At 41.2% G+C, this 25,335-nt stretch overlaps 1 protein-coding gene across 1 annotated transcript in view; it reads left to right on the top strand.

Moving 5' to 3' along the window:
• Positions 1-2,761: 2,761 nt before the first annotated feature.
• Positions 2,762-25,335, top strand: part of brinp2 (bone morphogenetic protein/retinoic acid inducible neural-specific 2) — a gene marked incomplete at both ends in the record, with an annotated part of 170,097 nt that continues 147,523 nt past the window's right edge. Inside the window, one exon of the mRNA XM_083991619.1 lies at positions 2,762-3,171. Within this exon, the coding sequence (XP_083847745.1) occupies positions 2,762-3,171 (410 nt within the window). The remainder of the gene's footprint in view (positions 3,172-25,335) is intronic.

Genomic DNA, 25,335 nt, shown 5'->3' with positions numbered 1-25,335 from the left:
TGTCTTGTAAATGACCTTTGATCTCTTTCCCAGCAAATACGGCAAGTAGTTTTGATTCAGTGTTCACAGATGTGTCAGTGATTCTCTATGTTGTGTTTACACCAAGCTGCAACCTCCAGGGCTCCTCTGATTGGCTCACTGACATGAGCTCTAGAGAAAGATATTAAACTCCATTGAGATGTTTTTTTCCTTTTTGGTCTTAAAAACACAAATATACAGTAGTGGATCTTCTCATGGCTCAACTTTGTTTTGTCTGTAACTTTTGGGAATCCTGGCACATGTGCATGCGGACAGCTTGAGACGCAGTCATGCTACTTAAATTTCCAATGACAGTTGGTGGCAGTAATGTGCAAATATACCATATATGTAGCAATATAGAAGAAGATGAAATGTAAACAACGCAGGTTTCACATTTCTGCAAATGTCAGATCCAGAGAGAAGCCAGAGAGAGGAAACATGAAGCAACATTCAGATGGTTTTTAGATCTTAGAAACACAAATATGTCTTTTTATTGATACCAACATGAAAATATTGATACATGGGACCTTAAATGTAGGGACATTGCACTTTTTTCACTCCATAGAGCATTTTTATTTGTATTATCATAATGTTACACCCTCTGTGTCTGTCAATGACCAACACAGAACCATGTTTCCCCTGTAGTTTCCAATAGACGATGCAGTTTATTTTCAGTCGCCATGTGTCAAGGTGAATCGCGTCTCCTCACGCTGCTGAGGACCGAGGTTGGCTGAATTTCATTTGACCTTCATTTGCATAAAAACAAGTGATCACTCTGACGAGAGAGCTGGTTTGCATGCAGGTGCATGTTTGGACAACCACTGACAGTTCACCTGGCAGATATTAATGAGCGGGCGACCCCAGTTCATGACTGACACGCGGCTCACTGCGGCCTACTGCAGATTACTGAAAGTGAAGAATTTAAGTTACCTTGGCTTCAGTCGCAGCTGCGGTTCAGGCTCGTTTTCTGGAGGTTATAGAAAGGCACTGTGGGAAATGTAAGAGCAGTGTGAGATAATAATACAGTAATTTAAGCCAGGTCACATTTATTTGTGGAATGTATTCAAAGACAATGCAAGTTTAGCAAAGTATCAGTAAAATCAATAAAAAGGATCAGGTTAAAAGACTAAAAAACTAAACAAATATAGAACAAAAATCATGAACCACAGAGTCAAATGCACACATACACAACAACACCACGACAAGTGGATCCAAATACTAAAGAAATAAGGAATGTAATTGTCAGGATTTGACCCTTCAAAGGATAGTTTAACATTTTGGCAATTATTGCCATAATCCCTTGGCTGTAGTCATTGGAGCAGGTTCATTACCTTTAATTATCGGTGCATGTTATTTTGAGATCCGCAGGGCAGAGAAGCAAGCTGCTCAGCGAACACAATGGAGGTGAATGGTACAGGTCCCCTGTCTCATATCAAACTCATCAAATACACAATCCAACAACTACAAAATGCTCACATGGACAAGTTGTGACCTGCACATTCGCCACGCTATGAAATAATCATGTAACATTATGTAACATTATGACAGGAAGCAAATAATCGGAACTACTTGCAGTTTTGAAATCACTCCGCCCAGAAGCCGTGTCTGGAATGTAGTTCCGGCCGTGCATTTGCCTTGAAAACCATTCCATCATTATCCACAGGAGCGTTTTGGAGATGTTGGATTGCGTATTTAATGAGTTTGATGAGGGAAAGGTGAAAATACCATGCACCGTGCAGAGCTTGCATCTCTGCCCTGCCAATCTAAAAACAGCTTGCACCGACAATTAAAGGTACTGAACCTGCTACTATGACTATAGGGATTATGGCAATAGGCGAATTTGCCAAAATGTCTTTAACCACAAGAACCGCACATGCACTCAAAAAGGTTGTCCTCAGAGGAAATATGTAATATGATGTATAATACACACACAAACACACTTACAGAGAGGAAAAGCTCTGTATTAGATGCTCAGAAGGTTGAATAGTTGGAAGAGGAGCTATGGGCCCCAAAAGCAGTTGATTGCCAGTCCCCCCCCCTTAAAAAAAGGAATTAAGTTTCCATCAAATCAACTTGCCACAAAGCAGTTGTCACAGACACAGTGCGGCTTCTGGGGCTCCCAAGGAACTGGGGAAGCGGTGCCAACCCTGGTTTGCAGAGTTTTACACTAATTTGTCGTTTGGCCAACAGACACAATACTTCTAAACCACACTGCATGCATTCAGCTTTTTTTTTCTTTCCTAAAATGTTTTAAAATTCACTTTTTTTTTTTAACAAACTGTACGCAGGGCCCTCATCAGTAAAATGTGATTTCTCCGGTGACAGAATTTCTTTTGGAGGAACAAAAGCGCCATCCCTCTGATTTCTGCTTTCAGTTAATGTTCAAGGTTTTATTACAATAATTACAAGTGCCTGTGACATGCAGACAATACCTTTCATGTGCACATTCAGAGCAGACATGAAAACAATCACGCTGCTGTGAATGATGTTAACTTGATAAATACCACTTCATGCTGCCTTCATAATTCTGGACTGCGTGACAATGTGAGGTTGGCAGTGCATCTGTCAACGACAAACTACATGAGTTTTGAATTCTTTCATGTAGTAAAGTGTTTCAGCCTCTATTCACCGAGACTTGTGACTAAAACCAAATGTTTTCTGTGTTTGGTTCTTCAGGCCAGTGAGAGGTGACTGTCAGAAGAAATGCCGGTCCCAGGTGCCCTAGTACATCACCACCGGGACCATGGCAACTCCTTGGCCAATGAAAAGAGAGAGGTGCTCCCATGGCTCCGCCTGTCTTGCTAGATGGTCGACGTCCTACTTGATGCTCCTATGGTTGCCGTGGGTGTTACTATGGCAGCCGTGGCCGACCCGAGCTGAGCAAGTGGGCGGCGGGGGACACGCTGGGAAGGCGCTCCACGGTTCCCTGGCATCTTCCTCCTCCTCCTCCTCCTCCTCATCCTCCTCCTCATCCTCATCCTCGTCCTCCTCGTCCCCTCCCAGCTCCACGTCGTGGGGCTTCAGCGCGAGGCAGAGTGGAGGACAGCTGGACTGGCTGCTGTCAGAGAAGGGACCTTTCCACAGATGTCCGGAGTACACCGAGTTCAGAGAGAGGTTCCAGCAGGGATTTTCTACCAGATACAAGATTTACAGGTGAGAGCTTTGCGCCTACGCGTTCAGTCTATAAACAGCTCCTCTACACAACAGTTCACATCAAACTCTTTTAGTTATGACAATTTCTGTTGAAATTACACTCAAAAAACAAAACCTTTTATGTCAACTGGTTTAACGTAAGTTAATTAAATTATCCTTTTTTTTTTCTTTTAAAGTCAGGTGCTCATGTTTTGAAGTTCTTCTGCATTCTGAAGATTAGAATATGAAATGTTATGTTAAATTAACTTTGAGGTTTTATTTACATACAAATATGACACGTTTTAGAGAAAATAATCACATCAAATAGAGGAAATTCATGTTTCAACAATAAACTTGAATAAAACTGGATGTATTTCCCAGGGACTACAGATGTAAATTAGTATTTTTGCTACACTCTATATTCCATACCACTGCTCACTATGTGCATTATCAAATAGGCAAATAACTCAACAAACAAATACATTCCAATAAATTGCTCCACTGGCACTAGAAGTTGACCTAAGTAAACAAACACAACACTTCTTTATCTTTACTAAATACTTTACTTGAGACTTTTATGCTGTGATATTTTGTACTTGCTTTAATGAAATTACTGCAAAACCTTTTGAATTATTTAAAAAGCACATCACACAGGCCTAACACCTTGGTCTGTAGGGACACTGTAGCTTGGACTCAGAGTATATTACACCCATCAGCACAGCACAGCACCTTGGGACATGGACTCTTTCCAAGACTGTGGTTCTCTCAGTGGTTGCACTGTTTGAGTCAGTCAGGTGGGCCGGTCATCAGCGATGCATCTTTCATCATTTTCAAGGACTCCCTCAAATCCCTCAGCAGCATATGGAGCGAATTACAAGTTTTAGAAGATAGAGAAGTTGTGTGCATATACGTACATTCTCATTATAATTTAATAACATATAATCCAAGTTGATTAATGTACCCAAAGACACAAGAAACTTCATTAAGCATTAGAGAACAGTGTGTTTTAGATGGAGTGTCATAGATTTAGTTTCAGCAGTTTCACTAAATAATGCAAATGTCAAGCTCTATTTTATTACACTCTCTCCATTCATCCATCCTTACATATTATATCCTTGCTTAATAATTCTTTTTTATTCTTATTATTTTTTTGTACAATGTACAGGCCTCTATTGACATGGGTTATGATTTGATGTGGAGCAGCCACATACTGACTTCAAGTATCACAGAAAAATATCATTCAATAAAATATATGAAATTTCCATGCTGATCTCATTTCTAATAATGCAGCACTAACTCCTAAACCAACAGTCTCAACCAAGGAGCTCAGTGTGTTAGAGCATGTAATGAAAACATGCTCCGTATCACTTTTACTCATAACACAGTTTGTTGTATTAAAATTTGCAGGATGGGTGAAATCTAATTCTGTGTATAACACTGTTGATTTGTGTGTTGTTGGAGTAAAAACAGAAATATTTCCCCTCCTCCCATGATGCACGTTTTCTCAGAGGAGATTAAAGGCAGGAAGACCTCAAACTTTTCTTTGCATTTAGTGAATTCCAGCAGCTTTGAGTACGCTCCTTTTTCATTAAACAGCCCTGGTGTGCAGATTTAATGAGCTAATTAATTAGAAATGAGCTGTTTCGAACTGATTTTGCATCTTTACTTTGGGTGTGAATTGATTTTACAGGAAGCTCATAGTGCAGCTGGGATTCATGTGGTCCTTCCTAATTTAACTAAATAAAAACTGTGTTCTGCGAGTTGGACTCTTTAAAGAGCAACTAAACAGGGATCAGAGGGAATGCTAAATGCATTGTGTCTGGCAGATTAAAGCCCAAACCTTTAAATACACTCCATGTAATCTGTGAATAGATAAAAGAAGAGCTGTTGTTCATTTTGAGTGACAGGCAGAGAACAGAGAGATATAGCTGTTGTACATTCTCCCACATTTCTCTTCTATCCCTCAAAGCTTTTTACTGTTTCTTTCTATGATGATCTAGTGAGTTGAGATGGAGCAGGAAACTCACGCCTCCACTACTTACAGAGAAGTAATCACAACTTGTCATAATGTAACATGTCTGAAACATGTCTCGTGATTCAGCTCTCACCTTTGATTCCCTAAAGGGATATTTCAACAAATATTGTAAATTTGCCTATTGCCATAATCCCTATAATTTTAGGAGTAGGTTCATTACCTTTAATTTCCGGAGCAAGCTGTTTTTAGATGGGCGGGGCAGAGACGTGAGCTGCTCAGCTAATGCAACGGAGGCGCATGGTATTTCCATGTTTCCCTCATCAAACTAAATACACAATCCAACAACTCCAAAACACTCTCGTGGACAAGTTGTGACCTGCACATTCACCACGCCATTAAAAAAATAATGTATAATTATGTAACATTACGACGCGTGAAGGAAATACTCAGAACTACTTGCTTTTGAAGACACTCTGCCGAGCAGCCATGTCTGGAATGTAGTCAAAAACCACCCCATTATTATCCACGAGAGCGTTTTGGAGTTGTTGTTGGACTGTGTATTTGATGAGTTTGATGAGGGAAAGGCAAAAATACCGTGCGCCGTGCAGAGCCCGCGTCTCTGCCCCGCCGATCTAAAAACAGCTTGCACCGACAATGAACCTTAGGTGAATTTGCCAAAATGTTGAAATATCCCTTTAACTGATGCGCTGAGATGTTGATTTAGACAATTATATGACTGTAAGATCTGACAAATTACAGGAAACATCAAAGTCATTAAAGTCAGCGCTGCTTTATCAATAGAATCAGTGTAAATGACCAAACACAACACAAAATCTCACCAGACAATCTGCTCATTTACAACGTCTTCATTATGTACACTGCTCACACACACATCCAACATAAATATTCATCTTTCTAATGTGCACCTCGAGCCAAACTGTCTCCGATAAGCTGCTGGTGTGACGGTTTCCTCGTGTGTGTGTGTGTGTATGTGTGTGTGGCTATCACAGGTGTAGCACACTACTGCATTTAAAGGCAGCAGCTGATAAATCAGCTGCTGCCCCCCGCACCCCCCCACCCCCGCACCCGCCTCATGTAGCTGCATGCCGACCATGCCCAACCCCACGTTAAGGTTTGTCTGTCCCCAAATGCAGCATGAAATTACACTAACATGATATGAAGATCATCCACAAACAAAACTACTTAATATCTTGAGGCAGGACTTAGAAATTCTCTTTATTTTCACTGCTGGAGAAGTGTAGAGCTTTGCGTGTGTGTGTGTGTGTGTATAGGCTGTTCGCTGTGTGGTCTATAAATGATGCATTGGAGACCTGCACTTGGTCCAGAGTTCACATTGGCCCCTGTCACCATTATCATTATTCCAAATTTAATACCAAATGTGATAGATATACCCTGTATCCGCTGAGGCTGCAGTTTGAATTTCCATTTCCTCAACCTGGAATATATATATTCAGATTTTTTTTTCTTTTTTCTTTCACTTGTCGTTCACTTCCCCTCCCTCCCTCCCTCCCTCCCTCCCTCCTTCCCTCCTATGAGCTCTTTAAAAATAGATTCTCATTGCTCGTGGCCTTGAAAGTTGACACAGCCATTTGTACTGTCAGAGATGTGAACTTGCCTGAAAATTAAATGTTTTAATTATCTATGGTATTACTTTTTTCTTTTGTTCCTTGACCACTGTAGGAGTCAACTGTGACTGTTTCTAAAGACACACGGAACACTCTGGAATGAATCATAGCGGCTCCGTCTCACTTTCTCTCTCTTGGCTGTCTGTCTTTTGTTAAGTATTATTCATCCAGATCAAGTCAGCCAGGGATGTGAGGATATGTGATGGGCTGGTTCACAGTCATACAGTCACTTATACTCTTAGCCGCAGTCCCCTGCTGCCTCTCTGGTCACCATGACAGCGGGATGTACGACAAAATGTCTCTATCACAGAACACTTTCTCATAGAAAATTGAGTATTTTAGCTGACCACGTCCTGCTATACGTGGAGTCTCAAACTTGAGGTTTTCTTTTTTTTTTCTTTTAGAAATACCAAATGACAGTCTTTTCCTCTCTCTCTCCCTCTTCCTCCCCATTCCGCTGTCTTCCCTCTGCCCAGGCTTGAATCAAATGGAAACGACAGCATCACTTACAAATAAAGTGAGAGTGCGGTGTGAAATGACAGGTGAAGTTTCCATGACATAAGTGGGGCAGATTGTCGTATGACTCTGCTTTTAGCTGCAGGACACTCTCAGTGATCTCAGAGAAGGCAACATGGCTGACTCATCCTGATGTCTGTCTCTTTCTTTGAGACAGAAATCCTAACTTTTGGCACGTACTTTTTTTTTTTCATCGCACACTCTCAATCTCAACCAAGCAGTTTGATTTGCTTGGATTGGGCCATAAAAGCAGCGGGTCAGACAACTTTCATATTGGACTACAGATAATTAAGAGACAAGGACTAATAATGATAACAGTGGGTGTTGAGAAGGATCGTGGGGGAAGTAGGTGGCCTGCAACTACAGAAAATAGACAGACGGAGAGCAGAGAGAAACCACACAGGAGCGGGAGAGAGAGGGTGAAGAGTTAGCACCATGAAGTAATGAGATATGAATATACAGATGGAGAGGGAGACAGGAGCTCAGTGCATCATGGGAAGGGCCCCCCGGCAGTCAATATCGGCAAAGCCAGTGAATGGGTCAAAGCGAGCCTGTGCCAGCAAAATGTACAAGCTTTATTAAGCCTTCTTTCGTAAACATAGATAGCTGTCCTACTCTGGGGTAGGGGGGGGGGGGGGGGGGGGGGGGGGATGTTTAATCAACATGAGGCTAACTATTCTGTTATTGAGAAAGAGGCAGAAGCATTGGCCTTGCAGCACTTTGAGGTGTACGTGGGAGGAACGGCACCTCTAGTGGTTTGCACAGACCAAATCAGATCCCCAAACCAGAGGCTGGTCAGATGGTTTTTGTTTTTTGCAGGGCTATGATTTGGATATTCGTCACATTAACGGGCAAGATAATATCTTGGCGGATGGCTAGTCTAGGGCTCCTTTGCCTTTAGTCTTAACCTTAGTGTTCTCCCTTTGAGTCTGTTGGATCGTCTGCGTCGAATGCCTGTTGCCAATGCCTGTACATTTCCCTGTGAGTTATGCCAATGCCTGTATATTTCCCTGTGAGTTAAAAATTAAATTATTTTTTTGTTGCACTATACCAGTTTCCTGGTCTGCATTTGGGTCCAGTTTCCCCTCAAACCTGACATTTTGGGGTGTTGGGCCAGTACAGTTGGTCATTTATGGTGACATGTGACCTTCACCCTGCATCTACTCTCTTGCTCTACCACTGGCTTTCAGTCACTTTAAAGGGATAGTTCAACATTTTGGCAAATTTGCCCATTGCCATAATCCCTATAATCTTATGAGTAGGTTTGTTACCTTTAATTGTTGGTGCAAGCTGTTTTTAGAATGGCAAAGCAGAGCCGCGAGCTGCTCAGAGCTACGCTACGGAAGCTATTGGGATTTCTTGGTTTCCCTCATCAAACTCATCAAATACACAATCCAACAACTCCAAAACACTCTCGTGGACAAGTTGTGACCTGCACATTCACCACGCTATGAGATAATAACGGAACGTTACGAGACAGAGTTGTTTTAGAGGGAAATTCATGTAAAAGGGGCAGTTTTTCCGCAAGCAATCTCTGCAATTGCCCCAAAAACAACTCTGTTTCGTAACGTTCCATTATTATCTCATAGCGTGGTGAATGTGCACGTCACAACTTGTCCATGAGAGCATTTTGGAGTTGTTGGATTGTGTATTTGATGAGTTTGATGATGGAAACCAAGATGTTCTTTCTTTTTCTTTCTTTCTTTCTTTTTCCTTTATTTGTTCGAGAGGGACAGTGTACATTAATGAACATTTTAAAAAGATAAAATGTAAATGCACGCAATTATAGCCAATAGGCTAATTTCCATTGGCAGTCCCCCTGCCGGATGGAGCATGGCAATGAGACCTATAATATATATTCTATTGATTATCAGTGTGATTAATGCATTGTTACTGCTGTAAATTGTTAACAGGTAACTGGCCCAGCCATTCCTAAGTCCTGCTTGATCACAGATATAGGTTGGACTTTGTTATTGTAAAGTTGTGTTAATAAATATTATTTGCCAGCCTTTGTGTGTGTTGTTTTGTCAGGCATCTGAGCCAGCTCTGACAGAACAACAATATGCCTGTATTCCGGCAGCACATTCTATCCTGGAGTTTCCAGGTATCCACGAAGGAGAAGCCAACATATGATCAACTGCCTTTAGTTGTTCGTCCAGTCTGATAGTAAGGGTTTGCAATAACCTGGCAAAAAAGTAGCAACAGCATCACAGTTTGTTCTGTGTCTTCTTGAGGCAGGATGTGTCTGAGTTTTGCAACGATATGTAATTGAGAAAAGGCAGTGGTGGAGTTGTTTATATGTGGGAGTTAAAGGACAGATACTGATCAAAGATAACTCTGAGATTCCTTACAGCGGTGCTGGAGGCCAGGGCAACAACATCTACAGTAATTATATCATTAGATGTTGAGTTTCTGAGGCGTTCAGGGCCAGACTTCAGTTGTGTCTGAGTCTAACGGCAAAAAATGTCTGTCTTTATTTGTCTTCACTGACAAGTGCAAGTATCATCTGCATAACAATTGATTATTAAGGAGTCTTTAATGAAGATATTTATAGATATCTTGTGAAACTCTTTGTCTAATCTTGTGATTCATCATTAATGTGTAAAAGCTCACACAACTGATGAGAATGTTGATACAAATACAGTATAAAACACCTGGATCAAATATAAGCTTTATAAGAAGAGGTTGTATTTATATTAAAGTGATGAGAATTGGACTGAAAATATCTAAAGAAGAGGTGATAACAGGTTGAAGGTTTAGGAATCAGTGAAGTGAGTTTGAGGAGGTTAAAAGGAGAAAAACTGTCTAAATGTCAGGTTTACAGCTTTTTCCAAGTTTTCTGTGTTTAATGATCAATCGGAGCCGATTGAGGGCAGGAGGTGAGGAATTTGCTCTTTAATAGTTAGAATCTCCTCATTAAAGAGGCTCACAAGGTCATTAATACTAAACCTGTGTCAATAGAGCTATCGCTCTTTAGCAGCTGGACCAAGATGTTGAAAGGATTCCTGGCATTTGTTTTACTTTCCTCTAATAATGATTATTAGTCTTAGGGAGGGTCTTATCATAAGGTTTAGACCTTGTGGGACTTCGTTTGGAAGAGTGATGTTACCTTTCAAAATTTAATTTAATAGATATTAAGGATTAGGTGTGATCCCTGATAGACGGCAATTTGTTGATTCGATTCAGAGAGGTCTGATTCCACTATCAACCTTGTACCATTCTGACTATATGGGAGTGCTCACGACTGCTGAACAACTGATTTAACATAGACTTTCTTTCTTTTCTTATAATCAGATAATAACAAGTGACACATTCTCTGTCTATCAATCGCGCAGCACTTGTATGTACACACACACACACCACACACAAAAAAACAGCGCTATCCATGGTGCTGTGACACTCGACCTCTGGACCGGCTACAAGCACTGATGTACATATCACAGACTTCACATTTTCATTCTCCATACACACTCATTAAAGGGATAGTTCAACATTTTGGCAGATTACCATAATCCCTATAGTCATAGCAGTAGGTTCGTTACCTTTAATTGTCGGTGCAAGATATTTTTAGAACGGCAGAGCAGAGCCGCAAGCTGCTCAGAGCTACGCTACGGAGGCTAATGGGATTTCTTGGTTTCCAACACACAATCCAACAACTCCAAAACGCTCTGGTGGACAAGTTGTGACCTGCACATTCACCACGCTATGAGATAATAACGGAACGTTACGAGACAGAGAGAATGACAATGAGCCTACTTGCCAAAATGTTCATCTATCCCTTTAACTCATGGCATAAGCTTGCTCATCACCGCTGCACCGTCTACAAAAGAGAGACGGTGATGTCGTGCATGCAGCCTAATGAGTGATCAGGAAGAACATGGATGGATAATGTCCTGTTGTTGTTATCTTATGCCAACTGAAGAATTAAATGTGTTTACTTGGGTGTTTTAGTATTTTTTTCTCCGGAACGGGAAAAGACACAAATGAGGTCATGAATCAATGAGGGAAAAAACAACATGATTCGATGATTAGTCAACTAAAGGTAAAATCTGCTGAATCAGATTTGACTATGAAAATCCTTAGTCGAGGACACCCATATTAAGGATTTAAAGCAAGGACCTTGCTTTATTCATATTATTTTAGAGGAACAAATGTAATAATAATAGTTTGTTAATAATAATTGTTGCAACTGGCCAATGCTCTCATTAACTGATTATTTAAATGACTGGAATATCATATTCCAGTAGGCAGCACCTGTGCTGCAAGGAGCATTTGTTTTTTTGCGACTTGTTTTCCGGGTTGATTGTGACTCTCTGGTTGCCATGTAAACAGCCAGAAGTGTCTTTAATGACAGGTCGATGTGCACTTCTGTTTCCTCTCATCAGCTGCTTACTGTTTGATATAAAGTTGTTACTAAGTTACCGGTCCAACAGACGTTCTGGCAGTTCACGCTGAATGAATTCACTCATCACTTTAGGAGCTTGTAATGGCAGGACGAGCCATCATTTCTGATGACTCACTCGGATGTAAGGCCTCTCATATCCCTTCCTCGCAATCAGAGATTCATTGGATTCCTCTTTGTGCTTCTATCTTGTAAATGGATTCCTAAATTTCTTGGATTGTTTGTTCTTTTTTCTCTTTTTTTTCCCTTTTTGATTTGATTGCTGTCTCCCTCGCTGTACCCACAACAACAAAGCACTTTTGCATTGTTAGCCAATGCATTCCTACTCCAAGTATTCCTCCAGACCACTGGCGCACTTCCACTCAATCTGTATGACAACAATGGCGACGGCAGAGAAACAAAGCTAGCGGAGGCCTGACAACACGGGCTCCAGGCCAGAATGAAATGAAAAAGACTAGATTTTGTTTTAGCTTATTATGTTCTTATTATTCAACAAAAAATAACCTTGCTAGTGATGTACAATGTGAAATAACCATAATAATTGCAGTGCAACCATGGAATAGTATGAAACATAATTTTTAGTCTGATGAGCGATCATTAATGATAGAGTACAGGATAGAACAGTAGATTTATGAGTGATAGATAAATATATTTATGAGTCCATGTGCTGGGAACAGCTGTTTTGTATGTGTGGCATAGAACAAGAATCCAGCACTAAACACTGTGACGACAACATTTGACTCCAACAACACATGTAAAGCACTGCTCTTGGTGTTTCCTACTGTACCCCCGTGACCTTTACTAATGCTGATATCTGATTATTATGTAGGATGCCGGCAGGCTTCTCCCTACATTAACTTTCCACAGAGCTCCAGCAAAATTGGCTGTTCTCATTAGCTTTTAATAAGGGGTAATGGAGATGGAATACATGTTAGCTACATTTTCCTGGGCTAACCCTAATCCGTTAAATCCTTTTATCTCGTCGGGGCACTAGTTACATCAGCTGCTACAGCCTTAAACAAGCTCGAGAACCGTCAGCGGATGAGGACGTGATGTCTGCACTTTCCTCCTCATCTCCCTTTCATCTTCTCTCATGTCCGTTGTCTGTGAAATCCCCCTCCAACTCATGAGAGGTATTGTTAGGAATCACTCAATTTGTACAAATGTCATATAATTCTAATTAATTAGCATGTATGTTCTTTTCTTTTTTTTTTTTTTTTTTGATTCTCGGCTGGGGTAGGTAACTAATACCCTAATGTCATCTACGGAAATTGTATATTTTCCTTTCTTTGATAAGGCCATGTCTAATTCCTGCAATGACTGGTGTTTAAGCCAAGATCTACTGCAGTTGGGGCCAGACTCATGTCATGAATCAGATGAGTTTAAAGGGGACATATTATTAAGGAAATATCACTTTTTGAAGGCTCGTTAACATATTTTGGGGTATTTGTCTTACCTTCCGGCCCCCAAAATGTGAGAATTGACAAAAAAATCTTTGATTTTCAGGCTCACTGCATAGATCAAAGAAGGCTCCCGCACACTGTCTTAACCTGCATAGTCGTTTTAATGAGAGCACAACGTTTTGGTCCCTTGGACCTTCGTCAGGTTATCTCATGGTGTGAGTAGAGGAGGCAGGTTAAATACCCCCCAAGGACCATGTGGGCCAATCAGAGCCCTCACCTGCAGGGACATCATAATTTAACAATACAGCACAAGCAAATATATATGAACAATACAATAAATAGAGTCCATCAGTATACAAAACACCGTATACAAGGAGAATGTGAATATACACAAGGGGCATTATAAATAGAAATATTTTAACTAGATATTTCTTTTTTTTTTTTTCAATCTTGAAGTTAAAATCCATGTGGTTTTACGAGCTGTTCCCTCGGATGTCTGGCAATGATGTAATGAGTTTTAGAATTTGCATAATACCACCCCTACCTGGTACCAGTAGAGGGGGTGGGGGCGGGGCAAACAGTGATTAATTTGCATTTAAAGAGACAGGCACTGAAACCAGCCGTTCTGAACAGGGCTGTTTTGAGAGGATGAACAGAGCTGTGATGTTTGATCCTTGGGGGATTTTGACCAAAGCATGTCACAGACATGTCTTTAAGACACCTGGGAACTATTTAAATTTGTGAAAAAGGGGAATAATATGTCTCCTTTAAAGACTTGGAGGTCGACTGAAATCAGGAGGCCGATGATGAGAGGCAAAACCATCGGGGGGGGGGAAAAACCCTGGCAACTGTTGGGTGACCCTCAAGGTGAAAATGGGCCCATATGGCCCCTTATATTGGCACATTTTTCAACGACAGCTATTACAACCCCCCTCTAAACCTCCATTAAAGGCACTATAAAGTCCACTTGTGTGGCCCATATCTCCACATATGGGGCCCCTGATGATTTGGGATGCATCTGTAAATTGTAGCACCTGCTGACTGTCTGCATGTGAGCCGTTTAGTTGACATCTGTAAATCGTATACCACCGACCATGTGAAGGGGTTGGGGGGGTTCTTTGATTGGCTTCTTTGTCAGGACCCCCTCAGTGTCTATGATTATTAAGCTGGGTAGGACCGCAGATACTGAGGTCTCATCTCACTTAGCTTGGTTGTTGTCACAGCTCAGCTTCTCTGCACAGGGAGGAAAATACAAAATGTCTCTCCGTGGTCAGTATTTACGAAATAATGTGCTCATTTCAGATACCTAATCATGATTTATTAAGCTCGCCGACACTGAATTGAGCCCTTTTGTGCCTGGTGGGGAGCCAAATGGGTGCCCTTTAATGACCAACTTCAACACTCAGTCTTGTGTGGTTGACAGCGTCAGACACATAGCGAGCTGAGCGTGAATAAAGCAGTGGGGCAGAAACAGGCCTGTGGCTCTGTGATGGAAACAGTCAGGAGGCAACAGCCCGCGCAGCAGGAAACACTCGCCTGCTGGCCACACCGTGCATGTGTTTGTGTGTACTGACCAACAGCAGAACACAAATGTGGGTCACATACTGTATCGCCACACACACACATGCACACAGAGGGTCTTTGCAGTCTTTTTGATATGTTAACCTCTCTGTTTCATAAAGGGATGAAACAAAGGAAGCACCGACTGCTGAGCACATTACCACCGGTCTTAAACACCAACTGGGTTCAAACACACACAGAGAGGCAGGGAAAAGCAGAATGGGGAGAGATGAAGAGAAACATAAACAGCATAAAGCTGAGGGAGGTGTGCGCACACGTAAGTGAAAGAACAAAGCAGGGAGGGAAAGACTGAATCTCTGAATCTGTGTTCTAATGTTGGATTTTCCTCACACGCCAGTGCATGACGAGCAGCTGACTCACGTGGTGATTAGTGTGTCTCTTTCCTCGGGGGAGAAGCGTTAAGCTCGGTTTCAGTTTGGTTTTTGGAAATTGAAAATAATTGAATTATACAGATTTGGTTTCAGTCATTGTGCAGTTCATTTTGTGCTGCTGGGGAACCTGGTAAACACAGCAGAAGAACCAAAAGATGCCCTCTCTAATGAACATGATCGATACTTCTTCACTTCGCATCAATGGATTAAGTCCCTGAATTTTGTTCTTGAAGTCAAATGCATCAGGCTGTGGGCCCCTGTCTCATTTAGTGGGACAAATTGAACGCAAAGCTGTAAATGAAAGCTTTTAGATTAAATAACTAAACTGAGTAGAAATGTGGAGCTAAGACATGGTAAATTACTTTTACAATGATGTAAGACAAACAAATAAACTATATACATCATTTGAATTAACTCCCTATGAGGCTTATCTGATTGCTTTTATATTTGTTTCTTATTTTTACATTTTTCTGCTTGTTGCCCGAGAGCAATATTGTGCTTATGCAGGATATGTACAGTTATTGTAATGGCTTGACACTGTCTGCAAGAAAGTAGCTGCATCTGCAAAATAAGTTGTTGTTGAAGTTAAAGTTAGTTGCAAATGCTTATAACAACAGAGCTAGTGCTAGAGCTGTTTTTTTCTCTCCACTTTTTCTTATTATCAACACATCCCTTAAAATGACCAAAGCCAAAAAATTGTATAATATTTTCTTATCATACACATTTAACACTCTTAAATGCTCTAAACCAGACGTCTTTAATGGGGGTCCACAGACGTACTGCAGGGAGGTCATCAAATATAAATATAAATATGTTAGCATAAAAAACATCAATTCGAATAGCTTGTATACATGATTTTCATGCAGTTGGAAGATATTGTTGATATTGGCATTGGTATCAATTAACAAGGGTTGTTTAGAAATGGCAGTGGCAAGGCCATGAATATATAGTATGAAACTGTATTTTATTTCAATTGCTGAGTAAATGCACAATAGCAAGATGCACATGGCACTAGACCCAGTTTAATATAATACACAATTTTTACACAACAAAGTAGGGGGTCCCTGCTCCATCTCTCCATCACTTATGGGGTCCTTGGCCTGAACCCTAATTTAAAGGGGACATATTAGTATTAGTTTTCAAATTTGCATAATACCACCCCTACCTGGTACCAGTAGAAGGGGTGGGGTGGGGCAAGCAGTGGCTCATTTGCATTTAAAGGGACAGGCTCTGAAACCAGCCGTTCTGAACAGGGCTGTTGTGAGAGGATGAAAAAAGCTGTGATGTTTGATCCTTGGAGTATTTTGACCAAAGCATGTCACAGACATGTCTTTAAGACACCTGGGAACTATTTTAATTTGTGAAAATGGGCATAATATGTCTCCTTTAAAGACCAGGGGCCAATGGTGCAAAGGACATCTCATGGTTCATGTTTAAACGGTTTAAATAATATAAATCAATGTGTAGTTTACAGTATATTAGTGCAACCACAGCAGCAAATAAATGTCGATTGGAACACGGCTAATCTTTAATCCTGCACAGTGGTGGCCATGGAAGCCTACAGTACACGCAGTGCACTCAAAAGAGTCCTGATATGGAAAATAATGTCTGATTCTGCTTCGCTCTGCAGCGTTGTCTCCATATATCAACACATCTCTTCGTGGATTGTGTGAAGAGCAGTGAGTTTGCTCTGGCACGTAGCTGTAGCCTTGGAGTGTGAATTTATTTCACCAGCCAGAAACAACAATGTGCACCTCAATGCACATTAAGTCACCACCTGTTGAATTAGATGTGTTATATAAATAAAATTAACTTGACTTGACTTTTATTTTCGGAGGTAAAGATGGACCTTTTTTTTATCCACTGCAAATTCCAGGAAGTAAATTAAGTTTTTTAAAATCCTTCTGCTGAGTGACAACTTTGTGCACAATCTACACACAGACACACATGTAAAAGGACCTCAATGTGCTGCTTTAAAGACGACAGGAACATCAACAACTAATGTCCCTGATAAGCAGCTCAGTTTTAGCCGCTTTTGAATTTCCTACAAAATGACACAAAAAGTCTGGACTACATCAGGGACTAGTGTAATGAATTAACCTCTTGCACTCACAAAGCGTAAGCGTAATGAGTGATGAATTACCTGTTTAAAGGAACCCAGCAGTAACTGTGTGAATAAAGGGTCTGCGGCGCAGCAGCAGAATCCTTGTCTTTAGAAAGCGAATGTGAACAAATTGATGCGAGCGAGCCTCCGCATTAACCTTTGATATGAGCTATTTGCCATCAGACAGAGGACTGGCTACTGAAGATGCAATGAAAAGCTTTATCTGCCAGGACAAAATGTTTTTGATGGACAGAGCGAAAGCGGGAGAGAGAGCGAGAGAGAATGTGTGTGGGTGTGTGCATGTCTGAAACTGTGATCTTTTCCATTTTGCCTCTATGCAGCTGAAAATCATAAAATAACTGACAAGAAACAGTCTCCACTGAAATGCCTGGAGTTGTTCAGCTCATAAAGGTCACAAAGAACTGCAAAAATGTTTCATTTACATGTAAACATTTAACAGGGCAATCATTTCAAAACGGCTGCCCTGAGAACTTTCTGACTCGCTCAGACAGAACCTGAAGTCACATAAAAAAATGATGGGCTCTATTTTCGTAAACTAGCGCAGGCGCAGCGGATCAGGCCTGCGCCTCGCCTTCGCTTCGCCAACGAGTAGTGTCCAGGAGCAGTTTGCAATTTTCCTTCGAAGCGCAGCTGGGCGCATCCCGCCTACTTCCCTCCCACCGGCGCAAATGGCATAGGGGGAGGAGAGAAGGCGTGGAGTGGGTTTGACACAGCCGAGTTAGATCTTCACCAATCAAATGAGCTCCTCTCCTCGCCTTTAAATCCGCCGCGCGCGCGAGGCGCACGTTTGATTTCACCGTGGAAGAGGGAGGCAATTGACTTGGTGCGCACACGTCACCAAGACCTCACAGGCAGGTTTCCACAGTTCCAGGCACATTTAAATGGAATTAATAATCACAATAACCCCTATCTGAATCAGCACATACAGGTATATCTATATTGATTGTCCCTCACACTGATGACAGATCAAAGGCTGTCGGCATGCGTAATGGAAACTCGACCTGACTGAATTAACACAGATGAAAGATGAGGATGGATTACTGCTGTCACTGTGTTGACACTACACACTGTGCCGTTGCGATGATCTGCTATATTTAAAGAGTTCATTTGCAAAAGCAGATAAGTGCCATTTTGAAAAAAATGAGCTGAGGCTTTGTAATTATTCTTTGCATAGTGTTGTTTTCAATAAAACTTTATTTTTTTGAGATATGTCTGTTTTGTTACATCTCAAAGTCACTCAACTTTGGTTTGACTGATATCACCTTATGTAAATAAAAAATAAAAAATAAAAAATGAAGATTCTAGAATAAAAAAAAAAACGGAGTTATCTGCTTTTGCAAATGAACTCTTCATTTATTTATTGATTTATTGATTTATTGAGCCGCATCGTCACGCGACCATAACAAATAAAACTGAAAACAAATAAACTGTCATCTCTCACAGCAAGTGAGACGGGAGGAAACTGATGTTCTGGTCCGGTCCAAGCTCGTAGTGTCCGGTCGCGCGAACAGACCTCACGGGCTGATGATGCAAAAGTAGTCTGGGAGGGAGGAGGTTATGATGTTATCCAGGTTTGCTCTGACATATTGAGAGCTGTTGCCCAGTAAAAAAAAACAAAAAACAAAAAACACACACACACCTTTTCCATTAATAAAGACACTCATATTTAGTAACCTATATTTAAACACGTGTGCACAGATCACAACATAAACAAACAGCTGTGCGTAAAGGAGGCATCACGGAGCGTCTCTCTTTTTCTTTTTTCTTTAGAATTTACCTGAGAGGGGAGATGTGAATATCTGCTCACTATGATGCCGAGGCTGATTGTGGTTTGCTGTGAGAGATGATAGTTTATTTGTTTTCAGTTTTATTTGTTATGGTCGCGTGACGATGCGGCGCTGGCCCCTAATAAATCAATAAGTAAATAAATAAATAGCTGATCATCGCAACGGCACAGTGTGTAGTGTCAACACCTGCTCTTGGGACATCCACAGCTGCTTTTTTGTCCCAGTCCCTCCCAGTCCCCCCCTGGTTTCATCTGTGTTAATTCAGTCAGGCTGAGTTTCCATTACGCATGCCGACAGCCTTTGATCTGTCATCAGTGTGACGGGACAATCTATATAGATATACGTGTATGTGCTGATTCAGATACAATAAATAGGGGTTATTGTGATTATTATTATTATTATTATTATTATTATTATTATTATTATTAATTGCATTTAAATGTGCCTGGAACTGTGGAAACCTGCCTGTGAGGTCTGTGAGCTGGGCAGTCAAAATACCAGTCCGCTGGCTGCGCTTCGCCTTGCGCTGAGAGTAGACCAGGTTGGAGCAGGCGAGCTTTTGGCGCACTCTCCGCGCGGTCTATCTGCAACAAATTGTCACTGCGCCAAGGTGAATCTGTCGACACCTCCCCCTGCTGCGCGACCACTCTCATCTCGGCGCACAGCAGTCTGCCAATTTACCGAATCCGCTGCGCACGTTGTTGCACTGGAGGAAAATGCCACTGCGCCAGCTGTGCCAGGGCTCGCCTCGCTGCGCCCCCCTGAGTTGCGCCAGGAAAATAGGGCCCCAAGTCTCAAAGCATTTCTTTTTCATAGAGGTCCACCTTATTATTGTCATGAATATAAGTAGTATGTCGGATTTCCATTCATGAAATATATATACATATAAAAACAAAACATGCATGTTATGTGGAATCTAAAAAACACAAGTTGACATATACAGTATGTCTAGTTCATATAAAAAAGTATGTTTATTCATGTCTGCTTATATTGTACATAAAAATAATCTCAAATTTCATCAGTAAAAACACTCCAAAGGTCTCAGACCAAGATAGACATGTTAAAAATAATAAATTAACAGCATAACATGTAAAAGCACATAGAATTGGTGTTATGGTATATTTATACTGCAGAAAGTTCTCACCCTAAACAATTAGCTGATGTAGCACGCACACCACAGTGTGCTCATGAAGCTGTGTGTTGAAGTTCACTTTAATGAACTTGCATGTTCAGCCATTTTTGACACACATACTCCACTAATGATTTCCCAAGTGCAATAATGGGGTAGTTCTGAAATTAAATAAACATGATGATGAAAGTTATGCATATCATATAATTGTGTATATTCCATTACAGTTTCACCCACATCTATTTAAGTTAGGGCTATTTTCCTTGGTTGATGTGAGGGTCTAAGGGCAGAGGATGTTGTAATGATGCTATGTAAAGCCCTTTGAGACAAACTGTTTGTAAAGATGGGCTATGCAAATAAAATTGCCTTGCCTTGCCTATTATGAGTTCAGGATATACAAACTAGTTGAGTAATCTAATTTTTCCTTGTAGCTACAGGATGAACATACGCAGTTTTAGAAGTCAGTGAAGGTTCTCACTCAGTCATCCAGGTCATCGTAGGCATTAGGTGCTGAAGTAGAAGGCAACTGGACTTGAAGAAGTTTCACCTCTCATCCAAGAGGCTTCTTCAGTTCTAAAGACCAGGGGACATTTTATGGAATATCACTTTTTGAAGGCTCTTTACTTGCCTTCCGGCCCCCAAAATGTGAGAATTGGCCAAAAAAATCTGTAATTTTCAGGCTCCCAAGGTTGAAATCCACATGGTTTTACCAGCTGTTCCCTCAGTTGTCTTCCATTGATGTAACTGGTAGAAGGGGTGGGGCGGGGCAAGCAGTGGTTCATTTGCATTTAAAGGGACAGGCACTGAAACCAGCCGTTCTGAACAGGGCTGTTTTGAGAGGATGAAAAGAGCTGTGATGTTTGATCCTTGCGGTATTTTAACCAAATCATGTCACAGACATGTCTTTTAGACACCTGGGAACTATTTTATTTTGTGGAAAGGGGGCAGAATATGTCTCCTTTAAAGTCACATGGCTACAGGTGTGGATGGGGGTTTAACCAAAGTGTTGTCCCCACTAAGGGTTAAATACCTGTTTTTTCTTCACATTGGTCTTAAGAACTGAAGAAGCCTCTTGGACGGGAGGCTAAATGTCTTCAAGAATAGAAAGTCCAGTTGCCTTCAACATCAGCACTTAATGACAGTTTTAGCCTCCACACAATCAGCCAACACTGTGACATAATAGTAACTTAATATTACGTTGGCCGTTATAAACAGGTGACATTTATGGTAACTTCACTCATGTATGTCGTGTCTATATGAGTATTTGCTTTATTATGACTAATGCACACCCACACACAGGTGTCAGGTGTCATGAGGTCACCAAACTCCATGTGCTGACGAGGAGGATAAGAGTGTGATTTGTTGTGCACTGACAGGTGTACAAAGAGCCAGAGAGGAGAGAGAGGGAGCGGCGAGTCCGGCTCTGTCTGTCCACGCCTACGCAGTCATTAGAAAAGATCTCATCAGCCACAGTAATTAAAATCACATTTGTATGCAGGGCCTTTAAAATTTAACATCCTGACAACTTTAAAACCTTTCCATAATTTACATATCAATAACAGCTAAATTGTGAAAAGAAGAGTTGAACATTTTGAAATGAAACCCCATGATATCACAGAACTTAATATGATCTTTTGAATCAATTTTTAAATTGTCATCACATTTCATTTCCATCTGTACCCCACAATGGAAAAAAACACGCAGACAGAGGCATCACGTCAATGGAAACCGAGGGGGCACATGCCCCCTTAGATTTGAGGGATGAGTTTGGGCCCAAAATAAGTGATTTGAGGGCATCTCCCCAATTTGTGCCCCCCATGTAGGACCCATTACTGTTTACACTTGTGGTCACAATCCTTCCTCAATGTGTTCTGGGTACGTTTACACCTGTACTTTCAAGCCAAGGGTCTATATTTATACAGTGAAAGCCTTAAAGGTGTACAGAAAAGAAAATTGAATTTATGCCCACTCTGGGTCATGAAATTAGTGTAATAACTCATCTATCAGACGATGTAGGCCAAACTTTGTGCAAAATTCTATTTTTGAGTAAATCCGGGATGAAAGTGTGTTTTTTAGTGTAGTTTTTTTTTCGCATTGGATAATGCAGGCGCACGGATTATACGTCAGCCTGTACACGATTCATCAGCCACTGATATTGGATCCGTAATCCGTCATTCAAACGTCTGACACACGCACACACACACGGAGCTCGGGGTCGCCCCAAGCTTTGAATATCCCGCGCGCTCGATAACGACCAATCAAATTTGTTTTCCTTACTCGGGTAAACTCGTGTTGCAGCTCGTGACAACTCGGCGCGACAAACAGGACAAATGGCCATTTCTGTACACCTTTAAGTCCACAGGGAAAAGCACACAGCCTGATTCAGACATTGAGCCTTAAAATGAACCATCCGGACTTATGTAACTTTGTGATGTCACAACACAGTGGTCACCAGTCTGAGCCATGACCCAGCCTGCAGATCAACCTTGCAGTATTTTTTTTTTCAGAGCTCCTGGGGGGAGATGTAAAACTACAATGAGATGGGTTTTGATTCTTAAAACCACATATATTTCTTATAGATCAACACTCAAAATAAAACATTGAACAAATGTAAAAATGGGAATATGGGCCTGCAGCTCTGCATCTTTCAACACAAACTCACTCATTTATTTGCCACTTGGGGGCAGTGTCTATAATATTGACGTATTTTAACTGTATAATGTATAAACACTTTCAGCAGTCACAATATTACACTTCAAATTTAGATTTTACTCCTGATGGTCTTGTGAAAACAGCATCTGTAAGAAAAATACCTGTGTTTACCAGTCAGGTGCTGAATTTGCCAGACTGTGCAGTTATCACAACTTTTTTTTTCTTTTTTCCTGAAAGCAGCTGCCTGCTGCATCTTCAAATGAAACAGTCAGCGGAGACTGAACCAAAACAGTGAAGCTGTGGGCAACTTAGATTTATGTTGTGAAATAAATGTTCCTTTACAAAAAAAAGAAGAAGAAAAGAAATAAAAATAGCAACGTTTTTTTGAATATACAATAATTCACCTCCAATGGCTCCTTTGTGCAACTTGTTTTGAGATAAACAAAAAAAGGGAAATCTGACACTGACATCCACTGTTCAGGAAAAACAAAACAAAATAAAAGGCATAATGCAGTCACACTAAACTGAACACTGACTAAAACAAGAAGTTCCCAAATAGTGTAAGCAAGACACAGGGAGACAGAGTGAGAGGTGTGGAAACTACATTTACTATTTCTGATATATAGATTCCCAGTAGGACCTGGTGTGAAATGTGGAGAGTTGCTTTACCCAGTCCCTTTGACAAAAATCAGGGCACACACTCTCGCACAAATTTTGAATTCACATTTACACCCTCAGACTCCTGCTGTGTGTGTGTATGTGCCCATGAGAGAAGAGTAAGAGAGATGGAGAGAAAAAAGAACTCTGGAGCTACACAGAGACAATAAAACATCAAAAAGAGCTTTCCGTCAAAGAAGATTACGTTAGATACAACACTGATGGGATGGAAATCTGGGCAACATTTTCCTCTTTTTTCATCATCAAAAGATTATGTTTTCTGAATAAAACACCCGCTTTACCCCGACCCCCACTCCCACTTTGCACTCGCATACAACTTATTCAGCACAGTCAACTCCTCTCCATATGGCCTCTCTGCATCTCCCTCCGACAATAAACACACAACCCGATTAACTGATGAGTTCAAGGAATCCGGACAATCTGATGTGAGCTGGGATTTGATTAGTGAGTCACTCGGATTCACGGTGAATCAGGCTTTTCTGCTGTTGTGAACGTGATTTAATTTACTCTCAAAGAAACACATAAAAACATCGAGGGATCAGGGTGTTTGCCAATTCCTGCTGAATGCATATTTTATTATAAACATCAGAGATCCCTTTAATCTCATTCTTACAGATATTTTCTGTACTTTCAAGATGTATTTCCCCACAGTGTAAAGCAATGAGGCTCTCTAATGACAGATAGCTGTACCTATCAAGCACCTGAGAGTTGGAAAACATGTTAATGAAAACATTTCATCAACTTTATTAACTTAGGACATCAGTGCTATCTCTGCTGATATTAAGGAGAGCTCCAGAGGTTCTAACCTATCCGAGTTGGCATGAGATGGAGTTTAGCCAGAGATATCCAGAGAGAAGGGAGTTGCTATGGGAGTGTTTGATGGAAATAAGCTTCTGAAAGGTAATTTTTTTGCCATTTTTGTGTGAGGAGACGTGTGCTGCCCCTGAAGGGACCATCATCACAGAGCTACTGAAACATGGGGGAATGCATCTGTGCAGCAACTTCAGCGGAATCAGACTTTGATCGTATCGACAATGCACGCCGCACACTGAAGCCGAACACAGTCAGGTCCTGCTGGCTGGATGTCAGCTGCATAATGAATCATGTGTGAGGGATAGTATCCAACTAGCTGTACACTCCGTGACTCTAAAGGATGACACAGGGGCTTCGAATCTGTTATTCCCCCCTGACACCAACAAGATGAACCATCTACATGCACGGCCCCTTAATTATCCTGCATTGGCTGCTGTCTCTAATTATCAATGGGGTTGTCCATGTATCTTTACCAGTGACATTAGGTTACGTGATTGACTGACAGAGGCAGAATGTGAATGCATGATACTTCTACTTTGTGGTAATGCAGCAGGTCAACCGGCCACTGTTAATCATTTTCTGAACAAAAGGATGCAGCTTTACTGATCAGCAGCGTGGTGCAGTACAGTTTCATTCTGTACAGTGACATGTTGTACAGTAAATATACAATATACCCATGTGAATTTCAACAGAGGAGTGTCATTCCAGTTTAATTACCGCCATCCTGCACTCACTAGAAATAATGATCACGATATGTTACCATGGCTGTCTCCCACCGGCTGGTGGCTTTAGTCTCTTGACTTAAAGCTCCCATGTTTTAGACGTCCATGTCTGTTTTTCACCATGAAGCAGCTCCAGGGTCTATATCAATACTGTGAAAGTATTAGTCCACAAATACACCTAGCCTATATTCAGACACTAATCCCTAAAAAAAAAACACCCATCAGGACTTGTGATGTCACAAAAAAGCAGTCATTGTTCATAGCCATAAGCTCACTGGACCAGGATGAAATCTGCTATGTTGCCTCCTCTCTTCAGATTGACTCAACATTCTGTTGTTAGATCTCAAGAGAGAAGCTGAGAGAGGAGATGTACAACAACAATCAG

This window comes from Trachurus trachurus, assembly GCF_905171665.1.
Source record: "Trachurus trachurus genome assembly, chromosome: 17".
Taxonomy (NCBI): Eukaryota; Metazoa; Chordata; class Actinopteri; order Carangiformes; family Carangidae; genus Trachurus; species Trachurus trachurus.
This window is presented reverse-complemented; position numbering and strand designations above follow the sequence as displayed.